At 16.0% G+C, this 26,378-nt stretch overlaps 6 protein-coding genes and 1 non-coding gene across 7 annotated transcripts, besides 45 other annotated features; 4 read left to right on the top strand and 3 right to left on the bottom strand. All coding sequences in view use genetic code 6, as the record gives it.

Annotated features, from left to right (window-relative positions):
* Positions 1-84: 84 nt before the first annotated feature.
* Positions 85-187: a microsatellite.
* Positions 162-208: a microsatellite.
* A 410-nt stretch (positions 209-618) lies between these two features.
* IMG5_001040 (hypothetical protein) lies at positions 619-5,231 on the bottom strand (the record flags this gene model as incomplete). The annotated part of the gene is made up of 9 exons (XM_004040131.1): positions 619-646; positions 781-833; positions 1,600-1,655; positions 2,873-2,889; positions 3,411-3,445; positions 3,628-3,972; positions 4,017-4,440; positions 4,479-4,839; positions 4,892-5,231. The coding sequence occupies 9 exons, from the start codon at positions 5,229-5,231 to the stop codon at positions 619-621; spliced, it is 1,659 nt and encodes a 552-aa protein (XP_004040179.1).
* Positions 842-871: a microsatellite.
* Positions 1,850-1,912: a microsatellite.
* Positions 1,855-1,953: a microsatellite.
* Positions 1,873-1,933: a microsatellite.
* Positions 1,880-1,967: a microsatellite.
* Positions 1,890-1,943: a microsatellite.
* Positions 2,625-2,664: a microsatellite.
* Positions 3,503-3,605: a microsatellite.
* Positions 3,503-3,610: a microsatellite.
* Positions 3,511-3,597: a microsatellite.
* A 10-nt stretch (positions 5,232-5,241) lies between the features above and the next one.
* Positions 5,242-5,280: a microsatellite.
* A 266-nt stretch (positions 5,281-5,546) lies between these two features.
* Positions 5,547-5,596: a microsatellite.
* A 111-nt stretch (positions 5,597-5,707) lies between these two features.
* Positions 5,708-5,769: a microsatellite.
* Positions 5,770-5,932: 163 nt separating this feature from the next.
* IMG5_001030 (phosphatidylinositol-4-phosphate 5-kinase, putative) lies at positions 5,933-8,448 on the bottom strand (the record flags this gene model as incomplete). Its single annotated transcript, XM_004040130.1, has 5 exons — positions 5,933-6,155; positions 6,200-7,232; positions 7,406-7,765; positions 7,949-8,368; positions 8,409-8,448. 5 exons carry the CDS (start codon positions 8,446-8,448, stop codon positions 5,933-5,935), a joined length of 2,076 nt encoding a protein of 691 aa, XP_004040178.1.
* Positions 8,087-8,125: a microsatellite.
* Positions 8,449-9,050: 602 nt separating the features above from the next.
* Positions 9,051-9,123: a microsatellite.
* Positions 9,115-9,161: a microsatellite.
* A 776-nt stretch (positions 9,162-9,937) lies between these two features.
* Positions 9,938-9,969: a microsatellite.
* A 7-nt stretch (positions 9,970-9,976) lies between these two features.
* Positions 9,977-10,008: a microsatellite.
* Positions 9,997-10,037: a microsatellite.
* Positions 10,010-10,046: a microsatellite.
* Positions 10,047-10,088: 42 nt separating this feature from the next.
* Positions 10,089-10,133: a microsatellite.
* Positions 10,134-10,204: 71 nt separating this feature from the next.
* Positions 10,205-10,248: a microsatellite.
* A 162-nt stretch (positions 10,249-10,410) lies between these two features.
* Positions 10,411-10,463: a microsatellite.
* A 34-nt stretch (positions 10,464-10,497) lies between these two features.
* Positions 10,498-10,529: a microsatellite.
* Positions 10,530-10,868: 339 nt separating this feature from the next.
* Positions 10,869-12,678, top strand: IMG5_001020 (hypothetical protein; the record flags this gene model as incomplete). Its single annotated transcript, XM_004040129.1, has 4 exons — positions 10,869-10,887; positions 11,031-11,971; positions 12,045-12,180; positions 12,227-12,678. The coding sequence occupies 4 exons, from the start codon at positions 10,869-10,871 to the stop codon at positions 12,676-12,678; spliced, it is 1,548 nt and encodes a 515-aa protein (XP_004040177.1).
* Positions 10,985-11,024: a microsatellite.
* Positions 11,666-11,715: a microsatellite.
* Positions 11,685-11,842: a microsatellite.
* Positions 11,711-11,833: a microsatellite.
* Positions 11,788-11,862: a microsatellite.
* A 26-nt stretch (positions 12,679-12,704) lies between the features above and the next one.
* Positions 12,705-12,752: a microsatellite.
* A 99-nt stretch (positions 12,753-12,851) lies between these two features.
* Positions 12,852-12,889: a microsatellite.
* Positions 12,890-13,260: 371 nt separating this feature from the next.
* Positions 13,261-15,264, top strand: IMG5_001010 (hypothetical protein; the record flags this gene model as incomplete). Its single annotated transcript, XM_004040128.1, is given in 6 exon segments — positions 13,261-13,340; positions 13,357-13,468; positions 14,067-14,280; positions 14,375-14,835; positions 14,905-15,022; positions 15,176-15,264. The coding sequence occupies 6 exon segments, from the start codon at positions 13,261-13,263 to the stop codon at positions 15,262-15,264; spliced, it is 1,074 nt and encodes a 357-aa protein (XP_004040176.1).
* Positions 13,904-13,942: a microsatellite.
* Positions 14,152-14,316: a microsatellite.
* A 1,184-nt stretch (positions 15,265-16,448) lies between the features above and the next one.
* Positions 16,449-16,501: a microsatellite.
* Positions 16,451-16,507: a microsatellite.
* Positions 16,508-18,071: 1,564 nt separating this feature from the next.
* Positions 18,072-20,427, top strand: IMG5_001000 (hypothetical protein; the record flags this gene model as incomplete). The annotated part of the gene is made up of 5 exons (XM_004040127.1): positions 18,072-18,343; positions 18,704-18,907; positions 19,333-19,424; positions 19,875-20,248; positions 20,389-20,427. 5 exons carry the CDS (start codon positions 18,072-18,074, stop codon positions 20,425-20,427), a joined length of 981 nt encoding a protein of 326 aa, XP_004040175.1.
* A 1,041-nt stretch (positions 20,428-21,468) lies between these two features.
* IMG5_000990 (ribosome maturation protein SBDS, putative) lies at positions 21,469-22,780 on the top strand (the record flags this gene model as incomplete). The annotated part of the gene is made up of 2 exons (XM_004040126.1): positions 21,469-22,304; positions 22,401-22,780. The coding sequence occupies exons 1-2, from the start codon at positions 21,482-21,484 to the stop codon at positions 22,778-22,780; spliced, it is 1,203 nt and encodes a 400-aa protein (XP_004040174.1). The 5' UTR covers positions 21,469-21,481.
* Positions 22,781-22,901: 121 nt separating this feature from the next.
* Positions 22,902-22,942: a microsatellite.
* Positions 22,943-22,952: 10 nt separating this feature from the next.
* IMG5_000980 lies at positions 22,953-23,024 on the bottom strand. Its single transcript has one exon. It is a non-coding gene; the product is annotated as a tRNA-OTHER (tRNA).
* Positions 23,025-23,172: 148 nt separating this feature from the next.
* Positions 23,173-23,212: a microsatellite.
* Positions 23,213-23,564: 352 nt separating this feature from the next.
* Positions 23,565-23,598: a microsatellite.
* A 222-nt stretch (positions 23,599-23,820) lies between these two features.
* Positions 23,821-24,299: a microsatellite.
* A 31-nt stretch (positions 24,300-24,330) lies between these two features.
* Positions 24,331-24,379: a microsatellite.
* A 1,252-nt stretch (positions 24,380-25,631) lies between these two features.
* Positions 25,632-25,660: a microsatellite.
* A 520-nt stretch (positions 25,661-26,180) lies between these two features.
* Positions 26,181-26,378: part of a microsatellite that runs on past the window's edge.
* Positions 26,224-26,303: a microsatellite.

Raw genomic sequence — 26,378 nt, 5'->3', positions numbered from 1 at the left:
AAACATTTTTTTTTAAATATTAATTTTTATTTGTATATAAAATTAAAAATAAATTAAATAAAATGCAATGTTTTAATAGTTTAAAAATAAAAGAAAAAAAAAATTATTTTTATAGATGACATAATAAATAAAAAAAAAAAAAAAATTATTAGATAAAATAATTAAAAATAAAAAAAATATATATTTAAAAATACAAATATATATATATACATATATAATTGTTAAAAAAAAAAAACTATTTAAATGTTGCAAACAACATATAGCAAATAATCATTAAAAGTATAAATTGACAAAATACTATAAAATAAGCGTTATAACATTGATATATAAAAATAATATAATAAAAAAAATAAAAATAAATCATCAGAAATAAACACAAACAATGTACTTTATTTTATTTTTTGTAAATAAAAGGAATAAAAAAATAATAAATATAAAAAAAAATATGTTAAATCAAAATAACTTATTTAAAAGTTTAAACAAAAAGGTAATAACAATTTTTCTTAAGACTAAAAGCAACTTAAAATAAAAATAAGTACAACTCCAAATAATTCGACAAAAATAGAAGAATTGCGTTCAAATACAGTTAAATACTCTAACTTTATATTCAATTTTACATCAAACAATAAAAAATAAGCTAAAACATCTAAATATAAATAAAATAAAAATATAGATGATAATTCTATTTTCTTAAATAAATCAATTAATGCACATAAAAATTCTATAGGAAATAATAAAAGCAAATAATATTAAAGTATGATAAGTAATATAATGCCAGACTATCCTTCAAGAGAATAAGAATGTTCATTATTATCAAAAGATGATAAACAAAACTAATAATAAAATATTAATAAAGAAAATAATTAATAAATGCTTGATACTAATAATAATTATATAAATACTGATGAAGAAATGATTTATTCATCTAATATAAGAGAAATTAAGACTAAATATCATTTAAGGGATGCTATATTAAGATAAGAAATACATACTCTATAAACTGAAAATGCAGCTTTGAAAACTGTTAATAGAGTCTTAGAAGAAGAGATTTAACGATATAGAAAATTAAGAACAATTGTATTTTAATTTTTTTTAAATGAAATAATTTATTTAAATTAAAAAGGAAAATTAATATGTTAAAAAATTAGAATTATAATTAAAAGAAGAAAAATTAAATATTTAGTAAAATTTAAAAAAATGGCAATAATCAAAAGATGATTAAAATAATTAAAATACAAAAGATAAAATAATTAAAAATTTATCAGAAAAAATAACAGAATTAATGAACGAAAAAGAATATTTAGAACAAATATTAAAAAACATGCTTTTAAAATTAGAAATTGAAAAATAAAAAGGAACAGAATCAATAAGTTTCGAAATAAGTTAATAAAAATAATCTTATTTAAACACTTCATATTCAGATAAAAGTGCATTTAAAAAAGTATAGGCTAATACTAGTAATTTTTCATAGAAATATAAAATATGCGATGAAATAAAAGAGATTAGGGAAGAAAGTGAAAAAAAATAAAATAATTAATAACAATTATAAAAATAAAATTTAGAAAATTAAAATAGTTGTAATTTAGAATAAAATAATACATAAGAATGTTCAGATAATAAATCTAACTTTGGATTTATATTCGGACCTCCAAAATCTATTCATTAAATAAGTTTTGAAGAACAACTTATATCTTAATAATAATAAAATAATAATGTAATTTTTATAGAGGATAAAGAAAATAATAATGATTTATTATGGTATTTAAAAAATATAAATATAGAATATAAAGAATAAGAAATAAAAAAAAATAATTAATGATTTATTTATATAAAAAAAAAATGAAAAATTTATAAATATATAAATATATATAAATATATATATATATATATATATTTATATTTATATTTATATTTATTTTTATGTATATTTATACTTTTTTTATTATATATATAATTAATTATATTATTTAAATAAAAATTAATATGCTAATGTTTATATTTTTAGATATATTAAAAATATCATTATTTTTTAATTATTTTTTTTTTTATTATAAGTTTTATACTATAATAAAATATATAATATTTTATTTAATTTATAATATTTAAAAAAATATGTTTTTTTTTATTATTTCTTCTCACTTTTTTTATTATTTTTCATTTCTTATTTGGTATTTTTTTTTCTATTTAATATTTTTAATATTTATTTATATTAACATAATTTAAATTTTCTTTTAAAAAGTTTAGTTAAGTATATTATTTTTGTTATATATTTTAATCTAATTAAGTTCTTTTTTTCAAAAATATTAAAATTTTAATTAAATTATTTATAATTTATACGAGCATAAATAGTAATTATTATATTTCAATATTTAAGTATAATCTTATGAAATTTCTGGATTATGTTTATAGATTTTTTTAATTTATTTTTAACTTCGAGCGTTTTTTCTTATTAGATTTCTTTAAAGCTTCTTTAATTTTCTTTTAATTCTATTGAGCATAAATTCAAATTTAATAGTATTATTTTAAACAATTAAATTTCTATTTTCAACAATTTTAGGTGAGTTTTCGTTAGTTTTTATTTGATTTTCTATGTTTATTAGTACGTTTTTATTTCTTTTTAGTTTATTTTCAATTAATGTTAATTGATTTTCAATTCTTGTTAATCGAGAATCTACATCAGCTCTTAATTTCCAAAATTAATTTATAAATTAGTTAATAATTTCAACTAAAATTTCTGTATTATATGATTTATTAAATTCGAAATTTGAGAATTAATAACCTAATTATATATTTTAATTTATTTTTGAAAGATATTGTATTTTTTTAATAAAATTATGTATTTTAATTTAAAATTATTTAAAAATTAATTTACTTATATTGTCAAATTTTCTAGTAATATATTTATAAAAATTATATAAATATATTTTTATTAATATTTATATAAATATTAATTAAATAAAAAAAATCATATATTATTAAAAATATTACAAAAAAAATTACTAAAATTTTACTTTTTATAATATTTTTAATTATCCTCTTATTAATAGATATGCATTATTTATTTATTATTATATTATTAATGATTATTTATTTCATAATTTAAAATATATAATTAAACATAAAAATTTAATCAAAATTAAAAATAAAAAACAAATAGCTCAATTTTTTTTATACTAATATTAGTCAATTTAAGTCTTTATTTAAGTTTGTTAAGTAGCTCCAATATTAAACTTTAAATTAGTTTGATTAATTTTTATTATTATAGTATTTTATTTTATGGAGCACTATTTATAGGGTTTTGCTTTAAATTAGTTTATTTTTTTTAAATATTTTAATTAATTTACTAACTTTATAATTATACAGAATTATTTTAAATTTAATTAATAAAATTATCGTTCATATTAAGTTACTTATTAACTTTAATAGTTCCAAATTATTAATTATTCTATAATTAATATTCAATAAATTATTTCATTTATTATTATTAATATATAAGACCATCATTATTTATATTATTATTATTATTATTATATTATTAATATTATTAATATTATTAATATTATTTATATTATTTATATTATTATTTATATTATTATTTATATTATAATTTGAATTAATATTATTTACTTTTTTATATATTTCTTTATCTTGTTCTTATTATAAATCTTCTTATTCTTCATTTTTATCTTCTTAAGTATTAACTTTTTATTTATAATCTAAATTTATAAGTACTTCTTATACAATGTTTGTTTAATCATCATTATTTTTTTTATACGTATATCCAATAAAGTTTACATCTTTTCTTTACTTTTATTTTTTTTAACTTGAATTTTCTCCTTAAGATATCCAAGGTTCTTCATTTTCAAAGTTTTCGCAATATTTTGTATCTACATCACTATTTAATTCTGGTATAAATGTTGGTTTTGTTTTTTTAATATTTTTCCAATCAATTTTAGCAAAAAATGGATGTACCTTTATTAAAAAGTTATTATTTAATATAAAATCATATAAAATACCTTTATTTCTTCAACTCCATTTACACCTAATCTTTCATTAGGATCTGCAATAAGTCTTCTTAATAAATCAATTGCTGCAGCTGATAAATTTGCTTCCTAAGGAATTTAAAAAGTTTATCTCCAATTTAATATCTTTGAGCATGTACTTGAAGGATTATCCGAAAAAAAAGGAGGATAACCAACTAACATTTCATATAAAATAACTCCTAAGCTCCACCAATCAACAGTTTCAGTATATCCCGTTTTCCCGAATACTTCTGGAGCTATATAATCTGGAGTACCAACAGTTGAATATGCTAATATTCTATTTCTTCTATAACCTGATCTTTTTCCTATTTATAATTATAAACTAGGTTTTTCAGGTTCATCTTTCTTTTTTTCTATATCAAGCCTTTTTGGCCTTATTTCTGTATGTTTGCAAAGACTAATTATATATTTTTTTTTATTAAAAAAAAAAAAAACCCAAAATCAGTTAATTTAATATGCCCATCATTTCCAATTAAAATATTATCAGGTTTTAAATCTCTATGTATGTAATTCATTTTATGTACGGCGTCAAGTGCTAGCAAAGTTTCCGCAGTATAAAATTTAGCTTCATCTTCTAAAAGTATATCTTTTTTCATTAAAAGCGACATTAAATCACCTCCTGGTAAATACTCCATTACTAAATAAAGATAATTTTCATCTTAAAAAGAGCATTCCAAATCTACTATCCAAGTCTTATCTGCACTTGCCATAATATCTCTTTCTGCTCTTACATGTCCTACTTAATTTTTATTTACCATTTCTTTTTTTATCATTTTTTTTATGGCTACAACTTTATCTTTTTTTTTTTTATGTTTATTATTTATGTCTATTTTTATTTATTTTTTTACTATTTTCTTTCCAACGACATAGTCTAACTTCTCCAAATGCACCTTTTCCAATAACCTTTATAGGCTCGAAATCACTTGGAGTTAATTTTTATCTCGCTTATCTCATTTATTCAGCTTCTCTCATTAATATTTCTTTCTTTATTGCCTCTTTTTCATCTTCTGTAAAATTTAGAATTTACATTTTCTAAATTAATAAATTCCAATTTTCTTTTTTATCTTTTTCTTTTTAAATATATTTAGAATATTTTTATTCTATAAATGATTTAGCAGCTTCAACTCTTTCTTTTGTTCCATTAGATATTTAAAAATTATTGCTTAATTGCTCTTATGATTCTTGCATTTTTTTTTGTTATTTTATATTATTTATATATTTTAATATATTAATATATAACAAAAAAATATTATTATTATTATTGATATTTTATAAAAAAATATTTAAATAAAATTTAGATATTTAATAATATATTTAATTATGTAGAATTTGTTTGTTACAATTTATAAATTTAAATATCTTTTTATAAATATGATATCTATTATAAAAAAGTTTAATTATTATAGTGTTTTATATAAAACATTTTATTCTTAATATATATTTAAATATAAAAATTATTATTTATATAAAAAAATATTCATTAAATGCATTTTTTTAGTTTTTTTAATAAATTAATTTATATTTATTAAAAATATATTTTAAAGTTATTAATATCCTTTATAATATTTAAAAATATTTATTAAATTTGATTTACTTTATTATATAATTAAAAACAATTTTATTTGCTTGTAATAATATTTAATTAATTTAATAATTTTAGATATAAATAAATAATAAAATAAAATATCAAAATAAAAAATAAAAAATATATTATAATAAAAGAATATTAATTAATTATATTTTAGTTTTAAACATATGAATTAATATATATATATTAATTTTTAATATGTTTTATTTATAGCAATTATAATCTATATAAAACCTAAATAATGCTAGATGTGATATTTTTATTATTTAATATTTATTGTATAATATTACAAGGAGTATTTTCAATTTTTTTTAACTACTGTACCATTATTATTTTTCAATTAATCTTTTATAAAAATATTAAATTAATCAATTTAAATATTATTATTTATTTCATCTTATTTAAAAACAAAAATTTTTTTTATAAAATTTATAAACCTATCTTTATATTATTATGGAGGAACAGAAGAAATAGTATTACCATAAATAATTTTTTTTGTGAAATATTCTATCTTTTTAAGATTACTAAAAAATATTTTTTTATATTAAAAAAATAAATAAATATAAACTTAAAACATGTCAAAATATCTATAATTCCAAAATAATAAATAAATTTATTATCACTACTTATAATTTAAGACATATTTTATTTAATACTATATTATTTTTATAAATTTTTTTAATGAATACCAACTAATAAACTATAATCCATAATATTATTTTAAGCAAAAAACTCAGCATCTTTTTAAATAATATCCATAAACTAAATATATTTTTCATAATTAATTAAAATTTTTTATTTATTTTCAATAAAATCGAGATCTTTTAAAGTTATATCTTTACTTAAAAAAATAGAAACATATAAAGATAAAAAAAAAAGTATTATTATTTACATTTTATTTTTATTATTAGTTTTTCTTCCATATATTGATCCTTTTAAATCATATTTAGAAATAAAATCTTTACAATTATCAAAAATATTACCCATAACAACAAAGAAAATAGCCTGTTAATAAAGATTTTTTTTCATTCTCACTTTAATTTTATGTAATCCAAAAAACTTAATTATGAGACTTTATTTATTAGTTTTTAAATGATTAAAATAATTCTATATTATAGCCTTTAAATATTTAAATTCACTCTTACTAATTGTTTTTATAGTAATTTTCCCATCTGATGTATAATAAAAAAAAGACCCACTTTTACCTTAGCTTGTTAATTATCTAAAACCATTAAAATCTCCTTTAGCAAGGCTAATAAAAAGTTAATCTAATCCAATAGATTTTAGATATTATTCATCAGAAATATTATATAAGAATCTAATATATTAAAATATACAAGGATAATAATCATAAAAAATATAAGCTTTATATAATTATTATTTTTAAATAGGGAGCTTTTTTGGTAATAATTCATAAATAAATTTATCTTTGAAATCTTTTTATTAAATTTCTTATTTTATTATATATGAATTCTAAAAAACACTAGTTCGAATACCTATCATCATATTAAGTACTAAATTCCAATCTTAATGTCCAAAAATAATAAGACCATTTATTTTCTATTCTTAATTACTATTTTCAATAAAGCTATTTTATTTAACTTTTTATGAATATTATAAATCAGATGAATATTTTCTTTTTAAAGTTTTTAATATTTTCAATTTATTAGAAAAACTTTATTTAAAAATTCCTAAAGATTCATTTTTCTTAAAAATATGGAAACTATTATTAATTGAATTATTTTTTATTTTATTATCATTTATAATTTAAGACTCAATTTTATTTTTTATAAATTAATATCACTTAAAAATTCTTATTTTTATATATTCTATTATTATTTCTTTAATAATACTTTTTTTAAATTTTAAAACGTTTACTATACTTATTCTATCTACAAACATACTTTTATTAATGTTTTTTTCATTTCGTTTTTATCCATTTACATAAATCTTTAAATTAAGTTTTATTCTAAATCTTCATTTTAGTTGCTTTTTTAGCAGCTTTTATATAAGAATTAATGTTCTTCATTTTCTTAAAATTTTTATTTTTACTAATAAAATAAACTTTTGTTAAGGATTTTTTTTTATGGGTAACTTTTAAAACCAAAATTAAATTTATCGTTTTTACTTTTTTCTATATTATTATTATTGAAAATTAAATTTATTTATTAATCTTCTTTATTTTTTTCTTAAATACTTATTTTCTTGTTTAAATTTAGATTATTGTAATTATAATTTTAATTTTCACTTATACAATAATTACTAGAATCAATAGATATTTATTCATTTTAAGTGCAATCTTCAAAAATAATTAAACTTTTATTTTAATCTATTTTATATTTATCAATATTATTATAATTAATTTATAATTATTTTAAGTTTTATTGTTAATAAAATATATTATCATTATTATTTTAACTATTTATATTGTTCTTATTATTTACTGATTTTTTCCTATTTTTATCTTTTTAATTATTATTATCATTTTTTATTAAGTTTTATATTTCAAACAACTGATATTCAATTAATTCTAAATATTTAATTTTTAATTTGTTTTTTTGTTAAAATATATTTTCTTCAACACTCATATTTAAAAACTCAAAAATTTCAAGTAAATCAGGATTCTTAATCATTGCTTATTCATAATCTTGACAATAGATTTTGCCCTTTTTATTAAAATTCATTTTATTATAAATATTATCAATTTAAATATTCATTTTATTCAGTATATCTTTTGCTTTTGATTAATTTTAATAAATTATGTATTTTATATTTACTTATTTATGTTTAAGTTATATTTGCCCAAGATAATATCATTTCTCTAATAAATTAAGATAAGTCTTCTTTTATAATATAACCTTTATTTAAATTATCAGTTAATTTAAATGATAAAATAGTTTTTTCTTTGTCGTTTCCATTAATTATAATATCAATATAAGTAATAAAATTTTAAAAATCAATCTTTTTTAAAGTTCAAAAATCTATAAATATATATAATTTACTAATCCTTTTTTATTTGCCATTAAATGAAATATTCTATCGGCTAAAAACTAAACACTTTCTAAACCTAAAATTCCCATGCTAAATCTGAATTAATCTTTAGTTAAATAATTAGTAAAATTACTCATTCTTTAAAATCTATAAAACTATGTTATTTAAAAAAAAAAAAAAAATATATTTTATTTATTACTATTATTAAAGTTCTTATATTTAATTATCTGTAAAGCGTAAATTTTCTTTAAAAATTAGATTTTTATGAACATTTTTTTATTTTTTTGAACTACAACAAAACATAATTAATATTTTTTTGTTATTTTAATATAAAAAAATATTTATGCTAAAAAAATAAAAAAAAGATAATATTATGAAAATAAATCCATGTAAATAAAAAAAATAAAGAAATAAAGTTAAAAAATTCTTAAAAAATAAATATATATATAATAATAAAAAAATATAAACTATACAAAAAAATAAAAATAATAATAAAATATATATATATATACTAAAAATATATTTAATTAGCTAAAATAGTAAAGTAAATCACATATCTAGATCAGCAAGCATATTAGTGGATTTTGATTATTATTAATTATTATTTTTTTGAGCAAAAAGAGAATATCTATCTTTAAAAAAATCCTTAATACTTGAAAGTTAATATTTAACATCTTAAATAAGTGATTAATTGACATTAGTTCTAGTAATATTAACTCTAGATGTATTTACGTTATTAATATATTCTCTTGCAGTAGATTAACCTTTTTAAGTCATTTGTGTGATTTTATATTTTAATTTAGACATATAGTGATCAACATTCTTTTCTTATTCAGCATATTTCTATAATTCTTATTTAATATCAATAACATCAAATTTAATATCTTCCAAATTTTCGGAAAGTTAATTTCTTTCTGCTTTAAAACTAACCAAAAGTGTTTCAATTTCTTACAAATCGTTTTTTAATTAATTATTTCTTCTTAAATTTATAACTATTAATCTTTGGTTTAATTTTAATTTTTGGTATCTTATTCAATATTAATTTCCAATTATTACATTTAGCGAATAAAATTAAGCTTTTATTAATCTTATTTTTGATTTTCAATATTTTATTCGACTTTTTATTAAAATCCTTAAATTAATAAGATTTTCATTGAAATTGGTATATCCATATTTTCAATTATTTATATTTAAATTTTTAATTTTTCTTCTGTATTTTATTGCTGTTCTTCTTGTATTTTAATTAAAATTAAATTTATTGTTTCTTCTTCAAATTCGGTCAAATTTATATCAGAAAATTTTTAAAAAAATTTCATTTTTTTCTTTCTTTTTTTTTCTTACTTTTTTATAAAAAAATAAATAAATAAATAATAATAAATAATAATAGTTTGAAAAAAATAATAATTTGTAAAAAAATATTAATTAAAAAAAAAAAAATAAATATTTTAAATGATATTGTAATAAATAATAAATATAAAATATTTATAAAATAAAAATAAAATAAAATAAAAAAAACTAATAATTATTTAATTTAAAAAAAATAAAAAATAGAAATAATATAAAAATATCAAAATTAAAATAAATATATATGTATATATATATATATATATATATATATATATATATTATTTAATTATTAAAATTATATATACAAAAATATTAAATATAGTAAAAATACATTTAAACTTTTAATTTTTATATAGTATAATAATAAATGAAATTTACATTAAAACTAAAAATTAAATTTAAACAATAATATCAAAATTTTTATCAAAAAACAAAATAAAAATAAAATAAAATTTTTGATAAAAATATCTAATTTATATAAAATAAATATATTTTTTACTTTTTAATATAAATTTAATGTAATATTATTATAAATTAATAAATATATAATTTAATAAATAAATGCATAAATATAAATAGATAATTTGTTTTTAATTTTAATACTTTATATAATATAGTAAAAAATGAATATGTATAAATTATTCTTGTAATAAAAAATAAAAATTTAAACAAAATTATCAAATAATTTTTTACATTAAAAAAAAATTAAAATAGAAAATAAATTAAAAATATCTAATTTACTATAAATATATATATATATATTTACTTTTTTAATAATATTTTTTTTTAAAATTATTATATATAAATTATATTTATAAATAAAAAAATAATAAATAAAATGAAAATACATTGAAACTTTTATATTTATATGATATAGTATAAAACAATATATATAAAATATGCATTATTAAAATAAAAGTATCAAAATAAATAATTACATTAAAAGCAAATAAAATAGATTATAGCTTAATATATTAAATTTACTTTAAATATATACATTTATTTACTTTTTATTATTAATTTTATAATAAATTAATTATAATTTAAATAAATTATTTTAGTGATTATGGATTTTCAACTTTTATAAGAAGAAAATAGTAAATAATAAACCTTACTCAAACAGTAAATTTCACCAGAAATCCAAAAAAATTCATTATAAACATATAACTCAAGCGAAGATGATGAAAATGTTTAAGACGAAAACTGGGATCATATATATAATGTTCCAAATATGGGAAATATAACAAAAAAAGTATTAATAAAATTAATAACAGCATCGATAATAGCCTTTTTATTCTTAATAGCAGAAGTAACAGGTGGGATATTAGCAGCTTCGCTAGCTATTTTGAGTGATGCAGCTCACATGTTTTCTGACATAAGTGGTTTTTTTATTTCGATTTTTTCAGTTTGGATAGGAACTAAACCAGCATCTACATAGTTGTCATACGGATATCATAGATCTGAAGTAATAGGTGCTATGGCTAGTATTTTTATAATATGGGGACTTACAATTTTATTATTATATGAAGCAACACATAGAATTATTAAATAAGAAAAGGTGGAAGAACCTCTCTATATGCTTATAACTGCTGGTTTCGGACTTTTTTGCAATATTATTATGGCTAAAGTTTTGCATAGTGCACCAGGACATTCACATCATGGATGCTCTCATGGGCATTCTCATGATCACGATCATGATCATGAGCATGAGAAAGATCATGAGCATAAGAAAAATCATGAGCATAATCACAATCATGATCATAATCATAATCACAAACATAAACATAAACATAATCACGACCATAGTCATAATAGCGACCATAATCATGATCATGAGCATAATCATAGCCATAATCATAATCATGAGCATAATTAAGGCCATAATAATAATCACGGTCATGAACATAATAATGAAAAATAAAAAAATTAAATAATTAATAATAAAAAATCAGGAAGTAATTGCTCTGAGTTTTCGGCAAAGTAATATGGAGCTAATAAATAGGTTAATATAAACATATTTATTTTTTTCATAAAAAATATACAATTATATTAATTAAATTTTATAAAAAAAAAAGGATATAGCTGTAAGTTTATAACCAATTGATTAAAATTAAAATCAATAAATTTAATAAAAAAATAAAAGAAAAAATCTTTCCTAAATATCCGCAAAAGATAATTATAATTTAAGAGCTGCAATGATTCATGTAATAGGTAAACTAAAAAATATAAATTAATATATAATAAATTAAAAAATAAGGTGATATAATTTAATCTATTGGTGTATTAATTGCAGCTTTATTAATATATTTTTTGGATGAAAAAACTAAGTATATTCATTTAGCAGATCCTATTTGCACATATTTATTCTCAGTTCTAGTTTTATTCACTACATTCCCAGTTGCAAAAGAATGCATTAAAGTATTAATGGAAGGAACTCCTACTGATATAAATATTAAATAATTCGAAGCAGAGTTAAATGCAATTAAAGATATTGAAGAAATACACGATTTACACATTTGGTCTTTATCAAAAGGAAAGCCATCTTTAAGTTGTCATATATTTTGTAAAGATAATCCAAAAGAAGTATTAAAAAAAGCTACTAGATTATGTAGATATTATGGAATTTATCATACTACTATTTAAGTAGAGGATTATTAAGATAAAGGGAGTAAAAATTATATAAAATGTGATCATAATATTCATCATTGAATATATAAATAAATATTTTATATATTTTAATCTTATTTATTGAATTAATATTAATATTTTTATTTAAATAATATATTATTAATTTTAATTTAATGAGCTCAATATATTATGTAAAATGAAAATTTAAAAAAATCAATTATAATATTATAAAATATTAATAACTAATTTCTCTATTTAATTTATATTTTTTAGTTTAATTAATATTATTTTATATATAATTATCATTGTTTATTTTATTTTTTAATTTAATTAATAAAGAAAAAAAATGTATGAGAAGAAATCAATAATAAGGTATCCATTTTTTTCATTAAGTTTTTTTTTAAAAATGAAGAAAAAATAAAAAAATAACTTAAAAATAAGTTATATATATATATTGTACTTTTAATATAATTTAAAATTAAATATTATCATATTTTATAAATTTCAAAAATTTTTATTTAATAAATTTTTAAACTCTTTAAAATAAATATATTTTCATTCTGTAATTTAAAAGAAATAAAATTAATTTAAAAACGAATATGTCAAACGAAACAGAATTAAAACAAAATTATCTATTTTAAGAAATAGTTGAAGGAGGATACGATGCTGAATAATTTATGGTTTACATGTCCGAATATAAAGAAAGTTAAAATATCTATATTAAATTTCATATAATTTTTATTGTAATATTATAAATAGAAGGTTCTAATATAGAAATATGGTCATTTAAAGAACTTATATAAGTATTATTATTAATAAATAAAAAAAGCAAATTATATAATAAGTATTTTAAAAAAAAATAAAAAAGATTGTAGATCAATTTAAAAATAAATATAATATTATTCAAAAACATTAAGATTAAAATATAAAATAAAATGATGTTGGTTTAGATAATAATTTATAAACAGTATAGATTCATTAAAATATGTAAACTGATTAAAAAAAAAATGAATAAATTTAAAATACTTAAGTAAAAATATTTTTTTTTGAAAATAAGGAAATATAAAATTTAAAAAATATAAAGAAATAATAAGAAGATTAGATTTAAGATATTTTTAAAATTTAAGAAAATAATTAAAATTAAAAATAAGATATAGATTTTGACTTTAATTATGTTTAAAATGCTTAATTTTAGAATAATGATATATGGAATATACCAAATGTTTAAGTAATTTAAAAAGCAAATCAATAATAAAAATTATGGGAAATATATACATCTTAATAATAATAATAGCCGAACTAATATTAATAATAATAAAGATAAAATAATAAAGGATAATAATAAGATATATTATATACTCTATAAAATTAAAAAAATGAATAATAAAATCAAATTCAAAATTAAGAAAATTAATAATAATATGATTTATTAGAATTAGATATTTTCTTAAATAGAATAAATGGAAAAGCAACAGAAAAAAAATAAATATAAAATAAATAAAATAAGCCAGATTAAGAAAAAATGTTATAAGAAAGTTAACAATAATAGATTTAAATAAAATAATAATAATAATAACAAAAATAACAAAAATAATAATAATAATAATAATAATAATAAATATAAAAATAATAATAGTAATAATAATAAACATAGCAAGTTAATAATATTAAATAATAATAATAGTAAGTAATAACTAATAAAGAATATAATAATAATAAAATTTTAGTTTAGAAAAATAACAAAAATAAGATAATATTTAAAAATCATAAAAAATAGAAAAATTATGTAAGAAATCTCCTTAAACTGTTCTTTTTAATTAAATCGATATAAGAATTTAAATTATAGACCATGAAATTATACAAGGATCAATTTTGAGAGGAGGAGCTTATGCAATTTATCATATTAAAACATATCCTTTAAATTGGAATGTTAAAAGAACATATAATGATTTTATTTGGTTATAAAACATTTTAATTAAAATTTATCCAGGAATTTCTGTTCCTTAATTACCTGAAACAGTTATTCAATTTATGGATGATAAACTTGCTAATAAAAGAAAAGCCTATTATGAAAGATTTTTATAAGAAATTACAAATTAACCTTAATTAAAAAACTCTAAGTATTTTTGTGAATTCTTATAAATTTAAGATAATGCTCTTTTTAAATAAATTGTAAAAGATTCTGAGAAAATTAATAAACCTAAAAAATTGAATGAATTAGAAAACACAGAAGGAAAAGTATTAATCATATTAAATAAATATTTTTTAAAAATTGCAATTTTTTTTAAAAAAAATTAATAAAAAAAGTACTTTATAAATAAAGATAATAAAAGCGATACTAATGCTTAAATAATTGAATAATATTTTTCCTAAAATGATGTATTTTATGAAAGACTTTAGACTTTATCAAAATAATTAATAAATGGTTACGAATAAGTTAGATAAACATTATTTTAAATGGGAGACACTTTTGATTTATTAAATCAAAATGTAGAAGAATATAATAAATCAGTATTAAATTCAGAATAGGTAAAAAAAATATTTTTCTAAAAAAATAAAGTAAAATTTATATATTTAGGTTATAGAATTAGAAGATACTTACAAATTAATGAATAACATTAGTGTTTTGGAAGGAAATTATATAACTAATTAAATAAAAATGTTTGAAAATCATTTTTTTAACTTCTTTAAATTTCACAAAGATAATTCTTTAGGATTTAAAGAAATATTAAAAACAAGAAATGAATTAGATAATTTTTTACAAAAAGGATGTAAATTTTTAAATTATTTTGTTTATTTATTTTAAATAAAAATTATTAAGAATCTGGATAAGGGATACTTAGTGGTATTTTTAGATTCAGTAAAGAATAAATTAACTATCCTTCAAAAGTATTAATATATATTAATTTAATATATAAAAAATGGATAAATAAAAAGAACTTATTGGAATTAGAAGAATAAGTAGGATATTACAATTAATAAGTAATAGACTAAATGAAGATATATTTAAAAAATAAATGTAAAACATATTCAAATAATTTTAATATATATTGCTAATTATAAAAATCAATAATAAACGAAGTAAAAAGAATATAAATATAATAAATTAACGATTATTTATTAAATAATAAATAAACCAATAAATTTTCAAAATTATTATATTTATTTAAAATTAAATATTATATAGATTTAAATAATTTGGGATGAAATTAGTTAAAATTTAAACTTTATACAATAAGGAAATTTAAATAATTAGAAAACATAAATTATGAAAAAAATGGCATGATGTGAAATAAAAAATATCCTTAAGAGAATATTATTTAATTAATTTAAACATATGTTTTTTGTTTAAATATGTATTTCTAAATTAAGATATTAATAATTTATAAATATTCAAAAATATAAATAATTTAATAGACTAATATATATTATATATATTTTGAATAAATAATCCTTTTCGTTTTTATTAAAAAAAAATTCTTGTGCGTTTTTATATAAAAGAATAAAAAGCTTTAATACAAATATTTATTTGAAAAATTAAAAATTACGAATATTTACTTTTAAAAAAATTATTTTAATATGATTAGAAGTATATAATGTTTTCATCCATTGTTATTTTTATCAATTATTATTCTTTTTTACATAATTGAAGATTATTAATATTATTATAATTATGGATTTATTTTTTATTCAATAACTTTTTGAACTCTTTAATCATGAGAGTTATCAGGTTAATTTTATTAATTCTGAAAAATATCATTATTTTTATTTATATTATTACTATAATTATATTATTGTTATTATTATTTTTTTAGTTTTTTTTTGAAGTAATACAGCCCATTATATATATATATATTTTTTTTTATACTTTTATTTAGTTTTTATTTATATTTTATTTTTATTTTTTTTTCAATTTAATTAAAATTTATAAAAGAAAAAATATATTTTAGATAACTTTTTTTAAAATATTATTTTAAAATAAACTTTAAATTTCATTTTTTTTTTTAATAATTACATACTGTCTATATTATTTTGAATTTAACAAAAAATACAAACAAAACTAAAATGGATTAATAAAAATAAATATAAAAAATTTAGCTTGAAAAATAAAGAATTGAAAGATGGATGTAAAGATCAAAAAATCATTATTAAAAAGAAATACTGCAAATAGAAGGCCAAAAATCTTCACCTTATTAATTAAAAATAATAAGATTGGATAAAATTACATTAGAATAACAAAATGTATTTTTTTTTAAAAAGAAAAATAAAAAAATAGGCGCGTTTAATTTATTTTTATATATAAATAAGAAAAATACACAATTTTTTTATTTAAGATTTTTTATAAATTTATTTTGTAAAAAAACTAATTCGTTTGTTGGAAATACATTTAGTAGTATTTAATATCCTTTATAAAATAATGGAATTTCAGAAAATATTTTTTATTTATAAGCAGTTCCAATAGTATTGTATTTTCATACATAGCTTAATTCAACTAATTAAATAAATTCTATTATAGAATTCTATGTTTAAGGTAAAGTATTTAAAAACTAAAAAGATATTAAAACAAAAAATTTAGAAATCGGACATGATTAAATAATATTAAATGAATAATAAATTGGAATTTCAGAAATAGATATCACAAAAGAAGGAAATTTTTCTCCTTAAATATTTAAATGTTTGGCAAATTAGTATTTATTAAATCCATCAGCAGCAAAAAATGAGGATAATAATATAATCTTTTAAATTGATATTGATCTTTCAAGTGAATTTAACAAAGCAAAACATTTAATTCCTCCTTTAGTTTTTGTAGATAACCAATGGGAAATATAAGGAGTAAATGGTCCTTTAGGAATAAATAAAATAAATTTACTTCCTTAATATTCTATATATATAGAAAAAATAATAATAGAAATTCCAGTTAAAATAGATTAATATATACTTGAATATGCAAAAAACATGGGAAATTAATTATAAAAATTAAAAAATGACTAAAATTTAATAATAAAGTAAAAAAAAATATAAAATATAAATGTACAAATATATATAAAAATATAAATTTATTTTTATATAAATTTATATATATTTTAATTTTTAATAATAAGAAACAAATATTTAATTGTTGGTTACCATAATACATGGAATTTAATTAATAGTTTTTAAAGTTAAAATATTAAATTAGATTAAAAATAAACTTCAGAATACATTAATTAATTAGAATTTAATGGAATGCATTAAATTGATAAAGTTTTTGCTTAAAAAGAAAGTATGTTAGTATTTTAACTTTAATACGAAATTTAATGTGAATCTTTTAATTAAATGTATATTTTAGGTTTTTTGCCATTATATATAAGTGATAAGTTTGGAACGGATAATTATGAAGTATTTATTAAAAAAAACATATAGTTTTTATATTTAATATAAAAAAGTTTTAAGATTTTCTAATGACAGGAGGAAAAAACTATGATAATAAAAAAATGATTAAGATAAATTAAGAAGATTAAATTATTTTAAAGGCAAGTATTAATTTAAAAAACACTAAAAATCCTTTACTTAATGAAGACGAAGAAGATTTAAATAAATAAGAAATTTAAAAATAACCTTAAATTGTTCCTAATAAAATCTAAGAAAATGAAAAAACAGAAGAAGATAAAAAAGAAGATATTTAAGAATTATTACCAGAATTAAATAAATAGGAAGATAAAATAGAAAATTTAGAAGATTTAGAATAAAAATTAAAGCTATTATAGTAAGAATAAATTAACTAACTCAATTCATAAAAAAACTAAAATTTAAATGATTAATATTATAAAAATTTATAAGCTTTATTAATGGATTATGAAGATAAAATAGATTAACTAAATAAAAATGTAATACTTCTAAAAGATGAAAATGATTAAATAAAAGGCTAAACATCAAAAGAGTTTACTGACATAAAATAAATTTTAAATGATATCTATTCTAATTAAAAGAATTTTTTAAATAACTAATCTTATTTAAAAGAAATATAAAAAAAAAATAGCTAATAGAAGTTAGTTTTTAAAAATAAAAATATAATATAAATCAAACAATTTTTATTTTTATTTTTTAAAAAAATACTAAAAAATAGATAAAAATAAATTATGGATTTATAATAAAACTCATAAATAAATTATATAGAAAAAAAAGTAAGATAAAATGTAGTGAATTAAAATCTTGATAACATCTTATAAAGTGATAGAATGTATATGATCTAAAATGATGTAAAAGGAATAAAATAATATCCTTAACCTGATGATATGGATTAAATATGCGAAGAAGATTTAGAAAAAGAGTAAATAAATAAAAAATTCGAAAAATTAAAAAAAAAAAAATAGAAAAGAAGATATTTACAAATCTTAGATAATATTATTTAGGTTTTATGCTTTAAAAATATAAGAAGAATCTTAACCAATAGATCTGCCTAAAAAAATATTTTTTACATTTAATTTTTTTAATTTCGAAGAATTTAAAACAGATTAATTTTACTACGAAAAAATTCAAACAGGAAACCCAATAATTCTTATAAACTATAAAAAAAACAACAAAAAATTAATAACCTTTATATAAATTTGTAATCGATTCATTTTTTATAAGCGATGATCAAAACATGTCTTTTATAAAATATCTATTCACAAAATATGTTTAAATATATATTTGGGATGCCGAAAGTTTAATGTTATATGGTTCTTCTAAGATAATTTTGAAATATTTAATAAGATAAGGAAGAGCTATAGTAGAAAAGGAATACTCAGTTCCTATTATGGATATGAATGGAGAAAAGCTAAAAGGCTAATTACTAGTATATTTATGTAATTAAGGATAAAAAAACTAACATGATGAATAATTAAAAAACACACAATTATAAATACAAGAAAGAAATAAAAAATCCATAAAATCAAATGCACCTTTAGATGTATCTAGAATAGGATTTAGTACTCAATCTTTTAATTTTACAAAGCTTTTTATAGATTTTCCTGAATCAAGAATTAAGGAAAGAATAAGAAGATATAAAATGATTAATTTAAAAGATTAATAAAATGAAGAATATAAATAAATAAAGAAAGTCGATTAAATTCTTAAGAATATTTAAGAAATCCAAATGTACAAAGATGATTAAAAAAACAATTATATAAGATAACTTCTATCCACTCTTTTATAAGAAAATAAATGTATTTCTGTATAATTTGGTATTGCTTAATATGTAATGCATATTTTGGTTAATTAAAATGATGAAGATGATCTTTTTTTTATTAATATAGATGACTAAGACTATAGTGTTACTGGATTTAATGAATTTAACTTAGTTTAAAGAAGTGATGAATTAATTTCAATGATTGAAGAATTTGAATATGGCTAGGAAAAGGAGAATATTTTAAGCTTAAAAATTATTGATTAAGAAAAATTAAGTTTTTTTTTACCAACTAAATAAAGAATTATTTTAATTTTTAAGTTCTTGACTTTTAGAGATTTTAAAAGTAATTAAATTGCCGAAAATTGTTCATTAAAAAGTAAATATCTTTAAGAAAACACTCATGATAGGACTATTAACATTAATATTACTTGCCAAAATACTCCTAGCTGTAATTTAGGTTTTAAATTATAAGTTTAACATTTAGAAAAAATTGTTGATAATGTATAAAGATTTTATGAAATCGAAAATAAATAAATTTCCATTCCTATGTCTATTAAAAATATTCTAAATCCATAATAAAAAAAGTAATTTATAATATAAATACATACGACAAATATTATTTTATTTAAAAATAAAAAAAGGCCTTTAATATTTATACCTAATAGGAATATTTAATATGAATGGATTGATTAAGAATAAATAAACTTATTATTAAAAGTTCCTTAAGTAGGAAGATTAATAAAATTTAATGTATTAGCCTATGAAGACATATTTTTCCAAAAACTGTAAAATAATTGGGAAATATAAGTATATTCATTAGAAGGGTAAAATATAATATAAAACTCACAAAAATTTTTTAAAAAAATAGTATTGATTTATAAGTTTAAATAAAATAAAAGTCATAAATAAAATTAACAATTAATTCTGATTCTGCCAAAACTGCAAAATTGTTTTCTTCAAATCTATCTATTATTTATTTTAAAGAACCTTACAATAGTGAATTTCAACTCATTTAGGGGAAAATAAATGTTATTAATATGGAAGTTTAAAGCTCATAAATTGAAGATTAAAAAATTAGAGTAAATTGCGTTGATTAGTATACTAATGAGTTAATTAAGTCTTGGATTGTGAGAATTTATACTGAAAAACCTTTTGTCTCTAAAATATTCTCTATAAATATTCCTTTGAATAAAGACCTAATTTAAACCTTTTTTTATAAAAATAAAGAAAAAATTAATAAAAAATACATCTTTTCATCATAAAATGATTAGATATTATAAGTATTAAATATATATTTGTTATTATTATTTAATTTAAAATTTACTGTAGATTTTAAATGAAGAAATAAATATAAAAGAAGGAGAAAGTGGATAAGTTAAAATAAAACTTTTAAAAAGAGAAATTCCTTAAATTTTGGAAGTTATGGTGTTTGCTTAAGATGATGATAAATAAAATGTTGATTGCATTATTTTTAAACTATTTTATTAAAATTGATAATATAAAATTATTAAGATTTATAATATTTATTTTTGTTAAATTATTTATAAAAATATTTATTTGTAAAAATTAAAAATAAAGGAACTAAAAATTAAAAGAATTTATTATAAAAACAAATTCTTAGTATATAAAAATATTAAGAAAAAAAATTATATTGATATATAATTAATTAAATATATTTATTAATTAGAATAAAAATAGAAGTAATTATAAATTTAGAAAAATAAAAAAAATAATATGATAAAACAACCAACAGGTATAATTCAATTAACAAATGTAGCATTTATAAAATATAAAATAAACAAAATGAGTTTCGAAATAGTATGTTACAAAAATAAAGCTATAAATTGGCGAAACGGTGTAGAAAAAGACATTTCTGAAGTTTTATAAGTTGATGAAATATATACAAGTGCATCCCATGGCACAATAGCTAAAAAAGCTGATTTATAGAAATATTTCGAGAACATGAAAAAAATGGAAATAATAAAATTGATATTGGAAAAAGGTGAATTATAAATGGGTGAAAAAGAGCGAGCAGTCTAACAATCAAACATATATAATGATATAGTGAATATAATAACAGAAAAATGCGTTCATCCAGACAGTAATAGAAAATTTCCAGTAAATTAGATTCAATAAGCTATGAAAAGTATAAATTTTGTAGTAAAAAACGATTAGCCGGCTAAAAAATAAGCCTTAGAATGTATAAAAATACTCACAAAGAAATATTATATGAAAAGAGCAGATATATTAGTGAGTGTTTCAGTCCCAAAAGAAAAACATGAAGAACTATTGTAAAAGTTATAGGCAATAAATATATTAGAAACTAAAATTTAAAAAACTATTTAGACATAAAATAAAATCGAAATTTCAGTAATTATTGAGTCGAATAAACTAAGAGATATTCTTCTTTTGGCAAAAGAATAAATAGAAGGTTGTTTTGTAGAAGAAATAGACACTACAGTTAAAAATGATTAAACTTAATAAATTGAGAATGTATAAACTGTAAATCTGGAATTAAGATAAAATACTGAAGAAGAAAAAAAAATTGATGAAAAAGGTGATTGTAAAAATAAAAATAAAAATAAAAAACATGAAGAACATGATATTGATGATAAAAAAAAATAAAAAAATAAAAAAAATGATAAAGATAAAGAAGATTAAAGTTCTGAAAGTGAACATAATGAGCATAAACTAAAAAAAAAAAAAAAAAAAAAAAATCCTTAAATCGACTTAAAAGCTTAATAGGAAAAAGAAAAAGAATTCAAAAATCTACAATAGAAACTAGAAGAATTAAACATAGTTAAAGATTAATAATAAATAGAAGCTAATATTATTCATAATGAACAAAAAGATATTAAAGGAAGCAAAAAATGCACTTTTTGTAAAGATGCTTACTTTTATACAAACGAAGAATATAGACAACATTTTAAAACTGAATGGCATTTATATAATTTAAAGTCAAAATCTAATAACGAACCTCCTCTTTCTGAAATTGAATACAAAGTTAATTAAATGGATAAAAACTTTTAGTGATTAAAAAATTATAAACATAAAAATTATTTAAAAATAAAATAAATTTATGTTAAAATTTTATTAAAAAGTATATATATTTTTTTATTTTAAGTATTAATAATAAAATTAAATCAAAAAATTTTATTTTATATTTTCTTAAATATTTTATTTTTATAAAATATTAAAAAAAATAAGGTCCCACTGGGATTCGAACCCAGGTCAAGGGATTTAAAGTCCCCAGTACTAACCACTATACTATGGAACCAGATTACAATAGTTCTTATTATTTAATCGAAGTATAGCTTATGATTATTATAAGATTTATATAAATTATAAAAAAAATTAAATAAATATTAATTATTATTATATTCTAAAAATATATTTTTTATAATTTTTTTAAGAAATATTAATCAAAAATTAATTATATATTTTATAAAATTGATCATATATTTTTATATGTTAGTTTTTTTAATAAGATATAGTAAAAAAGCTGATAATTAAACAAAAAAAATTAAATTTTGTTTCTCTGTTAACAAATTTAGGATAAATGCAAGTATATTTTGTGCTTTAAAATTGAATAATATAAAAAAAAATAGATATAAGAAAAATTGTTTATTGTTAAAATATTCATATATAATGGCAATTAAGAGATATCATAAAAAAATATTTTTAAGAAAAATTTATATCAAAATTATAAATATATAATAATAATTTAATTGCTAATAAAGATATAAATAATAATTTCAAATAAAATTAGTCAAATTTAATGATTTTTTTTAAATAAAATTTATTATAATATACTTTTAAATAAATATTATAAAAATAAATAATAAAAATAATGTGATTTGTTAATCTATATATATGAAAAAGGAAGATAATAAAAATATGAATAGTAAATAATTTAAAATTTTTATAAATGTGATTATTATAATATAATTTATTTAGAAATTATAATATTAATGATTTAAAATTAAAGATGAAAAATAATTTCATTAATAATTAATATAATAATAAAAAGGATTTTATATCAAATTAAATTTGATTATTTTAAATTAAAAAATAATAACAATAACAATAACAATAACAATAACAATAACAATAACAATAACAATAACAATAACAATAACAATAACAATAACAATAACAATAACAATAACAATAACAATAACAATAACAATAACAATAACAATAACAATAACAATAACAATAACAATAACAATAACAATAACAATAACAATAACAATAACAATAACAATAACAATAACAATAACAATAACAATAACAATAACAATAACAATAACAATAACAATAACAATAACAATAACAATAACAATAACAATAACAATAACAATAACAATAACAATAACAATAACAATAACAATAACAATAACAATAACAATAACAATAACAATAACAATAACAATAACAATAACAATAACAATAACAATAACAATAACAATAACAATAAAAATAATAATAATAATAAAAATAATAATAATAATAATAATAATAATAATAATAATAATAATAATAATAATAATAAAATAAATATTTAAAAAAATTATTTTTTTTATATAAATATATATATATATATATATATATATATATATATATATATATTTAATATTTTTTCTAATTACATACTAATCTTTTATATATTATATTTTAGTATTTTTTTATACAAAATCTAATTCATTTTTATTTTTTTATTTTATTTAATATTTTTTTTGAAATAAAATTTTTTTTTAATTCTAATCTCTTATTATATTTTTTAATTCATTTGATTTATATATTATACATTTTATTTTTAATTTTTTCGTATTTAATTTCTATTTTTTTGTGTTTTTTAAAATTATATTTCTAATTAAGCTTGTAATATATTTATTTCTTTAGATATTTTTTACACAGTTTTATTTTTAAATGTTAATATATTACCTATTATAGATTTTATTTAATTATAATTAATTTTTTTTTTCCAAATAAGTGTATTCACCAATTTTTAATCATATCATATTTACAATTAAATTAACTTATCTGCATATAAATTTTTACACTATCTTTTCAGTCTTATTCAAGGATATTTAATTTACGTAAAATATGTTTTTTAACATTTTATTTCTGATTAATTAGATTTGTTTCCATATCTTTATAAAAAACATACATCATATTTTATTTTTTCGGAACATTGAGTTTATTTCTATATTATTTTAATATTTAAGTTTATTAAGTCATTTATTTGTTTAATTTTTTCTTTGATTTAGTCCTTCATATATTGTATTTTTAAGCTGTTACTAAATGTTATTTATATTAGCTTTTAAAAGTTTAGTGTTTCATAATCTTCTTATTTTTTTAAGAATTTTTGTCTTTAATAAGATTATATCTCCAGACTACCTATTTTTCAATAATTTAACTAAATATTATAGAGAATTTTTGTTATTCATTTAAATAAAATTAATAGTTTTTTCATAAAGGGCTCTAAGATTTTAAAGATTGTGCTTCGTACGTTTTTTCACTTGAAATATCTCAATGGGTTAGTGTCATACTCTATATTTTCCAGAAACAGTTCGCGTAATTATTCAATATTCAAATAGTACTTTTGAGTAAGCTTTACTCGTATTTTATTAATCTCTAATATATTTCCAGTATGTCATCTTGCCTTTTCATAGCAAAGTTCATTTTTTTTTCATATGATTTGGAGTCGTAGGATTTCTAATGATTTGAGCTGCTTTTGCTATATGAGTTCTGTTTCTTAAAATTTTAGCTGTTTTATGTTGATTACTGTATTTTCGGATATCTTTTTTTCTTATAAAATAATTGTCTATTTTTAAATAAAATATCAATTTTTTTTTTATTTCATTATTAATTAGAAAATTTTTAACAAATTTTATTTTAACAAATTTTTATAAAAAAAAAGATGAATGATGATTTATTAAAAATGAATAATTTAATTTATAAAAGATAAAAAAGTAGACATATTTAAAAATTAGAATCAATAAATAACATAATTCTTAAGAATTAATAATATATTAATTAAAATAATTAATAATAAGAATCTATTAACTACAAATTTCCTTAATTAAATTAAATATTAACACCTAAAAAAAAAAAATTTCATATAGTTTTATTTCAAAAAAATTATTAAATTAAAAAGACGCGTTAATCTAACAAAGAAATATGTTTGATCCTCAAAATAAAATTATTATCTAATAAAAAAAATTTAATAGAGTTTAAATGTAAAATTATTCAGTTTACTAAGCCTCAAAGATTTATTTAAACGAATTTAAGGTAAAAGTTAATGTAAAAGAAGAAAAAATTAAAAACCTTTCTCATTCAAATTTAAATTCTCCCTCAAGCAAAATTAAATTTAATGTTAAAATAGCATAATTATATGATCATAGAAATAAATAATATATAAACTTATAATAAGATATAACAATTGATAACAAGGAGAAATAAAATAAAACAATTGATAACAAGGAGAAATAAAATAAAAAAATTAATAACAAAGAGAAATAAAATAAAACAATTAATAACTAAGAGAAATAAAATAAAACAATTGATAACAAGTAGAAATAAAATTAAACAATTAATAACTATGAGAAATAAAATATAATAATTG

This window comes from Ichthyophthirius multifiliis (genome assembly GCF_000220395.1).
Source record: "Ichthyophthirius multifiliis unplaced genomic scaffold scaff_1120509249393, whole genome shotgun sequence".
Lineage (NCBI taxonomy): Eukaryota > Ciliophora > Oligohymenophorea > Hymenostomatida > Ichthyophthirius > Ichthyophthirius multifiliis.
Note: the sequence above shows the minus strand (reverse complement) of the source record. Positions and strands in the feature narration are given on the sequence as shown.